Source organism: Salarias fasciatus, assembly GCF_902148845.1.
Source record: "Salarias fasciatus chromosome 7 unlocalized genomic scaffold, fSalaFa1.1 super_scaffold_4, whole genome shotgun sequence".
Classification (NCBI taxonomy): domain Eukaryota; kingdom Metazoa; phylum Chordata; class Actinopteri; order Blenniiformes; family Blenniidae; genus Salarias; species Salarias fasciatus.
Genome location: NW_021941229.1, coordinates 26840391 through 26852144, shown reverse-complemented (window position 1 = coordinate 26852144; position 11754 = coordinate 26840391). Strand labels below are relative to the sequence as shown.

The 11754-nt window shown below is 54.4% G+C and overlaps 2 protein-coding genes across 5 annotated transcripts; one reads left to right on the top strand and one right to left on the bottom strand.

The window, feature by feature from the left end:
- Positions 1-863: 863 nt before the first annotated feature.
- Positions 864-4662, bottom strand: dusp11 (dual specificity phosphatase 11 (RNA/RNP complex 1-interacting)). Of its 4 annotated transcripts, XM_030084223.1 has the most exons (10): positions 4472-4662; positions 4171-4246; positions 3929-4060; positions 3723-3846; positions 2572-2632; positions 2386-2462; positions 2215-2290; positions 1819-2019; positions 1612-1743; positions 864-1581 (listed from the first exon to the last, which is right to left on the bottom strand). In XM_030084223.1, the coding sequence occupies exons 1-10, from the start codon at positions 4501-4503 to the stop codon at positions 1203-1205; spliced, it is 1290 nt and encodes a 429-aa protein (XP_029940083.1). In that variant the 5' UTR covers positions 4504-4662; the 3' UTR covers positions 864-1202. The 4 variants fall into 4 exon arrangements, with proteins under 4 accessions (XP_029940083.1, XP_029940080.1, XP_029940081.1 ...); XM_030084220.1 differs by having other exon boundaries at positions 864-1743; XM_030084221.1 differs by having other exon boundaries at positions 864-1740.
- A 340-nt stretch (positions 4663-5002) lies between these two features.
- On the top strand, positions 5003-10882 carry cops4 (COP9 constitutive photomorphogenic homolog subunit 4 (Arabidopsis)). Its single transcript, XM_030084226.1, has 10 exons — positions 5003-5129; positions 7988-8067; positions 8156-8307; positions 8393-8496; positions 8607-8760; positions 9054-9204; positions 9336-9506; positions 9780-9895; positions 10227-10311; positions 10396-10882. Exons 1-10 carry the CDS (start codon positions 5056-5058, stop codon positions 10527-10529), a joined length of 1221 nt encoding a protein of 406 aa, XP_029940086.1. The 5' UTR covers positions 5003-5055; the 3' UTR covers positions 10530-10882.
- Positions 10883-11754: the final 872 nt, after the last annotated feature.

Sequence of the window (11754 nt, the reverse complement as noted above, 5' to 3'; positions counted from 1 at the left end):
CCCAACCCAAACCCGGACAAAGAGCCTGACCGCGACCGCAGATCTCGACCCCGACAAACCCCAGACCCATACCCAGACCCAGAAACTGACCTACACCCCAACTCTGAACTAGACCCCGACCCAGACCGACCTAGAGCCCAACCGTGACCCCAGACCCCAACCTCGTCGTAGACCCCGACCCCGACTCCATACGCCAACCCCAACCCCGACTTAGACCCGGATTGACCCCGACCCCAAACCCGACCCAGACCCTAACACAGACCCATACCCCGACCCAGACCTGTTGTTTTGAAATCCAGGAAGTAGCGCTGAAGGTCTGCAGTCCTGCAGAAGGAGAAATGCTTCAAAGGATTAAAAGCTGCAGGACGCCGCCGTTCCACCAGGGGGCTCCGTCACTCCAGGTGTGTGTGTGTGTGTGTGTGTGTGTGTGTGTGTGTGTGTGTGTGTGTGTGTGTGTGTGTGTGTGTGTGTGTGTGTGTGTGTTCATGGTGTTGCCAGTGCGGTTGTTGTACCGCTGCTGTTAAGGTGTGCTGCCGGCGTAAATAAATGAGTTAAAGTGCCGGGTGAACACCGGCAGCAGAGGACGGAGAGTAGCCGTCGTTTAAACCGGGTTCCAGACGGCGGCTGTTCTTTGGTGTTCGTCAGAAACGTCCAAAAGTTGTAAACACCAACCAGGTCTTTCTGGAGCCAGTGGACCAGGAGGTCTGGATCTGGTCCTGGTCTTCCATGTGCCCTCAGACTCGTCCTGCCTGGAAACCTGAACCGAGGTCGAACATAAAGCTTCCTGCTGCTTCGGCCGCAGAGGAAAACCGTTTGACAGGGGAGGGACGTCAGGACGGCAGGCGTTTCAGGCTTCAGCTCTTTATTGGTTCTCCTCAGACGTTCAGTGAGGTTCACAAAGCGACTCACGTTCCCTCAGACTCACAACATTCAGTAAAACAACAACAGGAGCAGATTCTAAAAAAGCAGAACAACAACAGATGAGATAAAAACTGTTCCTGAGCTCGAAGACTTCCTCCAGACCAGTAGGACCCGATCTTAAAATCTGAACACAAAACTCATCAGATCTCAGAGTCCAGGATTCAGACTCTCTGGTCCAGAATCAGGGAATCAGAGACCAAGACTGAATCAGAGACCGAGTCCCAGACTGGGTCGGAGTCGTGGGCCTGTTCTGAGTTAGTGTCTGAGACCTTCTGGACCAACTAGCTGCTGCTCGGTCCAGTGGGTCTGCTGGTCTCTGAGGGTCTGGTCGAGACCCCCTCCCCTCCATCGGGCCCAGCTGCCCAGTTGGGGGAGTAACGAGGGAGGGAGCGGGGGGGCGGAGGAGGAACAGGTCCTGGTCTGTGCTGCTGGGTGCGACATGCTGGACTCCACCCCGGTTCAGGTGGGGGGTATCTGAACCCATCCCTGTCTTGTGGGGGGTATCTGAACCTGTCCTGGTTCTGTGGGGGGTATCTGAACCCACCCCCGTCTTTTAGGGGGTATCTGAACCTGTCCTGGTTCTGTGGGGGGTATCTGAACCCACCCCCGTCTTGTGGGGGGTATCTGAACCTGTCCTGGTTCTGTGGGGGGTATTTGAACCTACCCCGGTCTTGTGGGGGGTGTCTGTACCCGTCCTGGTTCTGTGGGGGGTATCTGAACCTGTCCTGGTTCTGTGGGGGGTATCTGGACCATTCAGGGTGAGGGGGGGCTCGTGGGGCGGGGCCTGAGCGGTCGTCATGGTGACGGCGGTGAGTCGTCCTGCTGGAGGAAGTTCAGAGGACTCAGTTAGTTCCAGTCTGACGGACGGGTCCAGCTCAGGGTCTCACTGCTTCGTACCTGTGGTTCCAGGTGTCAGGGGGCGGTCCTCTCCAGTCCCTCCGGTCTCTCTGGTCCCTCTGGTCCCTCTGGTCCCTCGGGTCTCCCTGGTCTCTCCAGTCCCTCCGGTCTCTCTGGTCTCTCTCGGGCGACGTGTCTCCAGGTCTTTGATGAGCTTGTCCCCTCTGAGGCGTCAGCTCAGGCTCGTCCATCCCCTCGTTACTGATCAGGAGACGTCAGAGTCAGGAAGCACCTGAACCCGAACCCGAACCACTCCAGAACCTGTACTTGTACCTGAACCCATACCTATACCTGAACCTGAACCCAAACCCGTATCTGAACATATCCCTGTACTGGAACCACTCCTGAACCCGTACCTGTACTAGAACCTAAACCTGTACCTGAACCTGTACCCACCTTCTCCTGGGACCGTCACGCAGGTCCGTCACGTAGTTCTGCCTCTCGATGTCGTGTCCTCGGCTCGAGTTGAACACTGGAGGTGAAGCAGAGACAATCTGTTCCAGACTCGTGTTCTGGTTCGGTAAACGTTACACTGAGGAAGAGGAGGAACTGACGGACTCCAACAACCTGGAGAACCGAGTTGTGGGAGGAACTCACGCTGCATGGCCTGGTCTGGATCCACCCCGTCCACGTCGATCAGGTACCTGCCGGAACAGACACCTATTAGACCACGCCCACCCCGCCCAGCTGACCCTGCAGGGACCGCCCCCTCGACACGCCTGCAGGGACCGACCATAGACCAGGTCCACGTACCTGCAGATCAGGTATCCAGTGCGGTTCAGACCATGTGTGCAGTGGACTCCGATCAGCAAGTCTGGAAGAGAAAACAAAGACTGAACGGTCACTTCCTGTAAAGACTGGACCTGGTCACTTCCTGTACAGACTGGACCTGGTCACTTCCTGTAAAGACTGGACCTGGTCACTTCCTGTACAGACTGGACCTGGTCACTTCCTGTACAGACTGGACCTGGTCACTTCCTGTACAGACTGGACCTGGTCACTTCCTGTAAAGACTGGACCTGGTCACTTCCTGTACAGACTGGACCTGGTCACTTCCTGTAAAGACTGATCATTTTAGCAATGGAACACACACACTGTGTGTGTTCCATTGGTGAGCATTATTGGTGAGTAACAATTTAAGATAAATAACAAACTAATAAAAATGAATGTGACGGAGGTGTGTGTGTGTGTGTGCGGGTGTGTGTGCGTGTGTGTGTGCGTGTGAGAGAGAGACAGAGTTTGTGTGTGTATGGGTAACCTACATATCTGGCATCTTTTTGCATATTTCACAGCAGACTTCACAACTGTTTGCAATTTCACCACATAAAATAGCCTAAAACCCTGCATATTCATTTGCATAATCAAGCACTTTAGCTCGCATAATCTGGGATTTAAAGGTGCTGTAGGCAGGATTTTGCTAGTCAATGTTAATTTTTCTGTGTTTTCTTTGGATTAAATGTTACAGTATCCATTGATAATCCTTTAGGAGTGTAGCATCACTGCTCTACCGCGAGGGCGCAGCGTTTCCATCTGTCTCTGTTTGAGCTGAAAAGGAATCTCGACAGCTCCAGGTATCTTTGACCAATCAGAAGAGCCCCTGAGGCTCTAACCGTGATTGGTCGAGGGGCGTTCGTCACGCGTTCTTGTGGGAGGGGCTTAACTTCCGTAAGGGCGTGATGTCAGAGAAAACAGGACAGGATTGGATGTGCTGGGTTTCAAATCGCCGATGGGTCAAATCGCCATCTTGCTGAGGTAACCCTAAGCAAGATGGCGGAGATGCTGAATCCTGCCTACAGCACCTTTAAGTACACATAATCAAGAATTATTGCTTGCGTTTTTCTGGAGGGTCTAAATCACTTCCTGTGAAGCCTGAACAGTCACTTCCTGTGAAGACGCCCTCTCACCATTGTCGCCGTTGTCCTGGAGGAACTTGCGTACGGTGCGCTTGAAGCTGAGGATGGCGGCGTTGCTGGGAACCTGATGACCGGCCGTGCGGATCCTCACCACCAGCAGCGACTCAGGAACGTCCTGCACAGCGGACCAGCAGCTCTGGGACCCGGCGCCGGTTTGTTTGTTTGTTTGTTTACTCACCTGGAGCCTGTTTGTTTACCTGCAGCCTGTAATAGCGGGCGGTGTTAGTGAGGTCGATGATCAGACCCACTTCCTGGTTCTGTCGGTTCAGAGCGTCCAGAAGATCCCAGTGGCTGAAGGCCCGAGAGGAGGGAAGCTGACGAGTCAGAGCCTGAGGAAGAGGAGGAGGAGGAGGAGGAGGAGGAGGAAGAGGAGGAAGAGGAGATGAAGAGTCAACCAAAACAAGTTCCTGCTGAGCGCCGGCTGGAAGCGGTCATTCACCTGTTTCAGAGGAACTTTAAAGGCGATGAATCTCGTCCCGTCCAGTCGATTCCCCACAGAGGAGTAATCCAGCCACCTGGTAATCAGATTACTCTCAGTAACAGTTACTCTCTTCAGAATGACAACATGGGTCTCACCCAGAGTACCTGGAGAGAAACAGCTGGTCTCCATAGCAACAGACACCTGTTGTGCTGCCTGCACGCTCTCTCTCTCTCTCTCTCTCTCTCTCTCACACACACACACACACACACACACACACACACACACACACACACACACACACACACACACACACTCCTACCTGTCCGGTACTCCGGTACTTTTTCTTTTCATCCTTGCTTTTTTTTTGTTCTGAACAGCGGACACCGCCTCCTTCACGCGCACGTCAACAGCCGCGCGCCCCTCCGGCCGGAGACGCGTGACAGTGCTCCGTTAGAAGCACCTGAAACCGGCTCATTGAACTGCCACGCGCCGACACAAACACACACACACACACACCGGCTGAGGCGCAGGATGATGACGTCGACAACGTCCATCCAAGCACGTCGCTGGCTCTGGACGTCATGTTAAAAAAAAGGTTAAATAATTAATTGACAGCTCTTTATATCATCAATAACTGTAATCCTTAATTTTCTCTGTAAAAATATATTCAGAATGTTATTCTTTCGGTTAATTCTCCATTTTTATGCATTTTTTCGCTTACCTACTGCAGATTCTGTGAACGTTGATTATAAATAAAGTTGGATACAAACTGTTTACGTCGCCGTGCGTCAGTCAGAGCGTGCTCTGTCATTGGAGGACGTGTGCCTGGCCCCGCCCTCTCCCTGCCGCCCAGGGCTCCCGATATAAAACCGCCGGCGCCTTGTTGATAGTGTCAGAGCGACAATGGCGACCGAGGTGCGGCAGGAGCTGGCCCAGCTCATGAACTCCAGCGGCTCGCACAAAGACCTCGCTGCCAAGTACGTCCCGCCGCCTCCCCACGGGCCGCGTCCTGGTTCTCCCCTCCGGAGGAGACGCTCCGATCACAGTGAGGAGAGCGCTACCGGCCAAGCTAACGCTAGCCTAGCCACATTAGCTTCAGGAGGTCCAGTGTTTCTCAGCTGTCACGGAATTTAAAATTCTTTTAATTACATCTTCAATCCTGACTAACTGCGAGCCCGGAGGCCCGCTGGTGTTTACCTCCCCCGAGCTGCAGACCGCTAACCCGCTGCTAACCCGCCGCGACCCGCTGAGCGGTACCAGGCTCAGGCTCATTCTAAATGAAAACGTCTCTCAGGTCTGCGTTCAGAGACTCAACACGAAAACGGGCAGCGTGAAAAACGACAGTTTAGAGTGAGAAGCAGCGGAGTGTGGATCTCCTCAGTCTGGGTGGAAGGCAGGGGAGTGTGGATCTCCTCAGTCTGGGTGGAAGGCAGCGGAGTGTGGATCTCCTCAGTCTGGGTGGAAGGCAGCGGAGTGTGGATCTCCTCAGTCTGGGTGGAAGGCAGCGGAGTGTGGATCTCCTCAGTCTGGGTGGAAGGTGGAGAGAAGCCGCGGAGTGACAGAGATCAGCTGGAGAGGAGACCCAGAGAACCAGACCTCTGATGATGATCTGTGATCAACAGGGTTGAGAGGGTCACTTTAAAATTGTAATCCGGTACAATTACAAGTTACTTGCCCAAAAATGTAATCAGTAACTTACTCTAATTACTTCAATTAAAAATTAACATACCAGATGACTTTTAGTTACTTTTAGATTACTTCACCAGCAAACAAAAATAAAGACAAACACAATGTGTTGTCCTCAGTGTGTTGACAACTCTACACAGTAAACACTAAATGCTCTGAACTCTGTGTTCAGCCCCAACTCATACCAACAACATGACCTTTGACCTCTAACCTACTGAGATCTGACTTTCTTTCTGACTCAGGATCAGCTCCATCAGTTCAGTCTGTGTTCCTCTAGTAGCTCTACAGTCCAGCAGCACCAGGAGCCGGACTGACAGTGTTAACACACACTTCTATTATACACACAGTCTGCTGTGTCGCTGCACTGCTGCAGTGAGGAGCAGTTTGTCATCAGGTCAGCCATGAACACTGTTTTTCAAGAGTTCAGAGTTGATTCATTCCTCAGTGACAGAAGGAAACATGCAGTCTCCAATAAATCCTCCATCCAGGCTGAAGATGTTACTGCCTCCATCAGATTCTTCTGAGTTCAGCCTGGTGAGGCTGGTTAGCAGGTTCCTGACAGGTTAGCAGGCTACTGACAGGTTAGCAGGTTACTGACAGGTTAGCAGGTTACTGACAGGTTAGCAGGTTACTGACAGGTTAGCAGGTTCCTGACAGGTTAGCAGGCTACTGACAGGTTAGCAGGTTACTGACAGGTTAGCAGGCTACTGACTGGTTAGCAGGTTACTGACAGGTTAGCAGGTTACTGACAGGTTAGCAGGTTACTGACAGGTTAGCAGGTTCCTGACAGGTTAGCAGGCTACTGACAGGTTAGCAGGTTACTGACAGGTTAGCAGACTAATAACACTTGAGCTTCACTGTGAGTTCAGGTGTGTTTCATACCTGTAGACGTGTCTTCAGGTTTGATGAGTTCCTGGATGTTGAGAGCATTTTCACAGCTGGAGGCAGAGTTTACAGTACAGAGAAGTTCTGACCTCATCTGACTGAAATACTGAATGATGTCTGAGTTTCTCTCTGGAGCAGCCGTGACTCCAGCAGCAGGGGGTAAAATTCATAGCAACGCAGGTTGTTTCATTCATGGTTAAACATGTCAGCAGAGCGGGAGGCTGCTCCAAGACAGCGGTGGATGCGGCGTCTATCATTTATATATCTACGGTGTCTACTGTTTATAGATCTACAATATGGCGGTTTGTGCCGTACGGTGCTGTAAAGTGTCACAGTGTCTGTATACGGCACGGATGTCTGCTGTTGCTGCTGTATTCTGTCTGATTTTCAAAAGTAATCCCATCCCGCTCAGTAATCCATATTTTTATCAGAAGTACCTGTAACGAGATTACATATTTTTTTGTGTACTGTAACGATTACAGTTACAATTTTTTTGTATCCTGATTACGTAACGCCGTTACATGTAATCCGTTACTCCCCAACCCTGCTGATCACCGGTACTGACCGGTACTGACCGGTGATGGCGCTGCACTGAGTCCAGGTGGGCGGGGCCGAGTGGAGCAGAGGGGTGAAGGCGCCATCTGTAGGATAAACCTGCAGGGGATCCAGGTCCCGTGGTCCCCTGGTGGTCCTTCAGTCCCCCGGTGGTCTGGCGGTCCCTGGTGGTCCTTCGGTCCGGCGGTCCCCGGTGGTCCTTCAGTCCCCCGGTGGTCCGGCGGTCCCCCAGTGGTCCTTCAGTCCCCCGGTGGTCCTTCAGTCCCCCGGTGGTCCTTCAGTCCCCCGGTGGTCCGGCGGTCCCCCAGTGGTCCTTCAGTCCCCCGGTGGTCCTTCAGTCCCCCGGTGGTCCGGCGGTCCCCCGGTGGTCCTTCAGTCCCCCGGCGGTCCGGCGGTCCCCCGGTGGTCCGGCGGTCCCCCGGTGGTCCTTCAGTCCCCCGGTGGTCCGGCGGTCCCCGGTGGTCCGGTGGTCCTTCAGTCCCCCGGCGGTCCCCGGTGGTCCTTCAGTCCCCCGGTGGTCCGGCGGTCCCCGGTGCGGCGATGAGACGCTGTCATCTTGTTCAGCTTAACTGTCAAAGTCCCCGGATTCGGTCAGGGCTGCCTCCGAGGGTTAGCCTGCTACCTAGCAAGGACCTGATGGAGGTCACCCTGTCATGACCCTGTTGTGACCTTCGCCGACCTTGAGGTGGATAAAGTCTCGTACTTTCAGGTACCGACAGATCCTGGAGAAGGCGGTTCAGTTCACCGACGCAGACCAGCTGGAGTCCCTGAAGGCCTTTGTGGAAGCAAGTAAGCTCCGCCCACTTTTTCTGCTCCGTCTGCGGGGGGGGGGGGATTCCTGGGGGTCCTGTCACTGATGCGGTCTGTCGCCCCCCAGTGGTGAACGAGAACGTGAGCCTGGTGATCTCCAGACAGCTGCTCACAGACTTCTGCACCCACCTGCCCAGCCTGCCGGACGCCACCGCCAAGGCCGTGTACCACTTCACCCTGGAGAAGATCCAGCCCCGCGTCATCTCCTTCGAGGAGCAGGTACAGAGCCCCCCCGCCGCCCACACCCCCCCACCCCCCACACCCCCCCACCCCCACCCCCTCTGACCCCGTCCTCCGCCTGCAGGTGGCGTCCATCAGGCAGCATCTGGCCACCATCTACGAGAAGGAGGGCGACTGGAGGAACGCCGCCCAGGTCCTGGTGGGGATTCCTCTGGAGACGGGACAGAAGTGAGACTGCTGGGAAGCGGTGGGGGGGCGGGGCTTACCCTGCGAGCCGCTAACACCAAGCCCCGCCCCCGAGATCCAGTCACAGCCCCAATCCGTGTGTCGCCCCCCAGGCAGTACAACGTGGACTACAAGCTGGACACGTACCTGAAGATCGCCCGGCTGTACCTGGAGGACGACGACCCGGTCCAGGCCGAGGCCTACATCAACCGGGCGTCGCTGCTGCAGAACGAGTCGTCCAACGAGCAGCTGCAGATCCACTACAAGGTACCTGTTAGCATCGCTAGCGCCTGTTAGCATCGCTGGCTGTCACATGTCCACGACTGCTAGTACCCGTTAGCATCACTAACTCACAAACATCCATAACCGCTAGCGCCTGTTAGCATTGCTAGCCATGAAGCGTCATTAACCTTGCTCGTGTTGTACGTCGCTTTGGACAAAAGCATCTGCTAATTGAAATTGTAGAATTAACCGTTAGCTCCCAAGTTAGCACAGTGACCCTGTTTACATCAGAAGGCTCCAGATGTTCCCGGTCCTCGAACCTCTGTCCGCCTGTCCAGGTGTGCTACGCCCGCGTCCTGGACTTCAGGAGGAAGTTCATCGAGGCGGCTCAGCGATACAACGAGCTGTCGTACAAATCCATCGTACACGAGAGCGAACGCCTGGAGGCTCTGAAGCACGCTCTGAACTGCACCATCCTGGCCTCTGCAGGTGTACACACACACACACACACACACACACACACACACACACACACACACACACACACACACACACACACACACACACACACACACGCTCTCCTGCCTCACACACTCGGCTCACAGCAGTGTGTGTTTCAGGGCAGCAGCGCTCTCGGATGCTGGCGACTCTGTTCAAAGACGAGCGCTGTCAGCAGCTAGCGGCGTACGGCATCCTGGAGAAGATGTACCTGGACCGGATCATCCGCGGGAACCAGCTGCAGGAGTTCGCCGCCATGCTGATGCCCCACCAGAAGGCCACCACAGCCGACGGTGAGCGGGGGGGGGTTAGCATGCTAACGCCTAAAGGGGGACTTAGTGCTTGAAGAGAGCTAGAACGCTAGCGCCCGAAGGGGGGTTAGCACACTACGGTCTAAAGGGGGAGTTAGCGTCTGAAGGGGGTTAGCGTGCTAGTGGCCAAAGTAGGCCAGTACAATAGCGCTCGCTGTATGGGTTAGCATGTTAGTAGCCAAAGTAGGAGCTGGCTTGTCAGCGGCCATCATGCTAATGCTAATGCTAACAGACGCCGGTCCCCCGCTCCTCCAGGCTCCAGCATCCTGGACCGAGCGGTGATCGAACACAACCTGCTGTCGGCGAGCAAACTCTACAACAACATCACCTTCGAGGAGCTGGGAGCGCTGCTGGAGATCCCCCCCGCCAAGGTGGGTCAGGCCACGCCCCCTTTATGTATGAACCAATCACTGCAGCGCGCTGCTGGAGACCCACCTCCAGGGGGACATGGGAGGAGCTACAGCCCAGGCCACGCCCCCTCTTTGCTTCTGCAGCGAGTTTATTGTGAATTTAATTCTGGAGGCTTTATTGTTAGTGTTGGAATGCAGAGTGTGTGTGTGTGTGTGTGTGTGTGTGTGTGTGTGTGTGTGTGTGTGTGTGTGTGTGTGTGTGTGTGTGTGTTAACGTGTGTTAACGTGTGTTAACGTGTGTTAACGTGTGTTAACGTGTGTTAACGTGTGTTAACGTGTGTTTTGTGTCCAGGCAGAGAAAATCGCCTCTCAGATGATCACAGAGGGAAGAATGAACGGCTTCATCGATCAGATCGACGGCATCGTGCACTTTGAGAGTGAGTGTGTGTGTGTGTGTGGGCCCGGGCCCCATGTTGGACCCTGAGCCTCATGTTGGGCCCCTCTGGTCTCTGTCCCTGCAGCTCGGGAGCCCCTCCCCACCTGGGACAAGCAGATCCAGTCCCTGTGCTTCCAGGTCAACAACCTGCTGGAGAAGATCCGGCAGGCGGCGCCGGAGTGGGCGGCCCAGGCCATGGAGGCCCAGATGACCCAGTAGACCCTGGACCCCCCCACAGGACCCCCCACTGACCCCCTCCCCCTCCCCCTCCCCCCGCAGGGCCATGGAGGCCCAGATGACCCAGTGGACCCTGGACCCCCCCACAGGACCCCCCACTGACCCCCTCCCCCTCCCCCTCCCCCCACAGGGCCATGTAGGCCCAGATGACCCAGTGGACCCTGGACCCCCCCGGACCCCCAGACAGACTCGCGTCTCCTGATCCAGCCTCTGATGTTTCTCGTCTTTCTTCTCTCTGGTTGTCTTCTGGTTCCTCTGGTTCTGCTGGGTCCCCCCAGCAGAACCTCTTTGATCCACATGAAGAATAAATCCTGCGTTGATCCGGTTCCTCCTCCGTTCTTCTTCTCCTCACGTTCAGTTTAAAGTCTTCTTCAGGTTCATGACGTTCTCCAAGACGTCCCTCAGTCCGGCCTGTGAGAAGCTGAGCCTCGGTCCTATTGACTGTAGAGTGTGTGTGTGTGTGTGTGTGTGTGTGTGTGTGTGTGTGTGTGTGTGTGTGTGTGTGTGTGTGTGTGTGTGTGTGTGTGTGTGTGTGTGTGTGTGTGTGTGTGTGTGTGTGTGTGTGTGTGTGTGTGTTCAAAATAGTTGAATAAAAGCGGAAAGTCATCAGTGAAATCCAGACCAATGAAGGAGCAGGCAGCACAACAGGTGTCTGTTGCCATGGAGACCAGCTGCTCTCAGCAGGTGTGTCTGTTGCCATGGAGACCAGCTGCTCTCAGCAGGTGTGTCTGTTGCCATGGAGACCAGCTGCTCTCAGCAGCCATGACAGTGAATCAGCAGTTTTTCATTCCGTCTGTTTGGTTGAAGAAATGTCGTTTCTGCAGAACTCAGAGGTGAAAGAGATGAGTTTTTCCACAGTGAGCGTCAGAAGCCTTTCATGGATTCATCCTGAGGTTTTCCTGTCTGGAGGTTCATCCATTCATCCGGGGACAGACTGTGAAGATGTGTGAACTTTTGGATTTGAGCCAGAAAATCTCTCTGAAAGTATTGGAGTGGATGGAGAACGTTCTGCACTCTCCTCAAACAAACACATCTGGAGAGAGAACCGTTTGAGAGAGAGACGAAATGAGAGCTTTGTGAGAATCACAAGGAAAATAGCTCGGTTTAGAGGTATGATGTGTGGAGCTGGAGCCAGGAATGTGGCCGTGGGGACGAGAGAAACTTTTTGTTTATATAGAGAGTCTCTCCCATACACACCCATTATAAA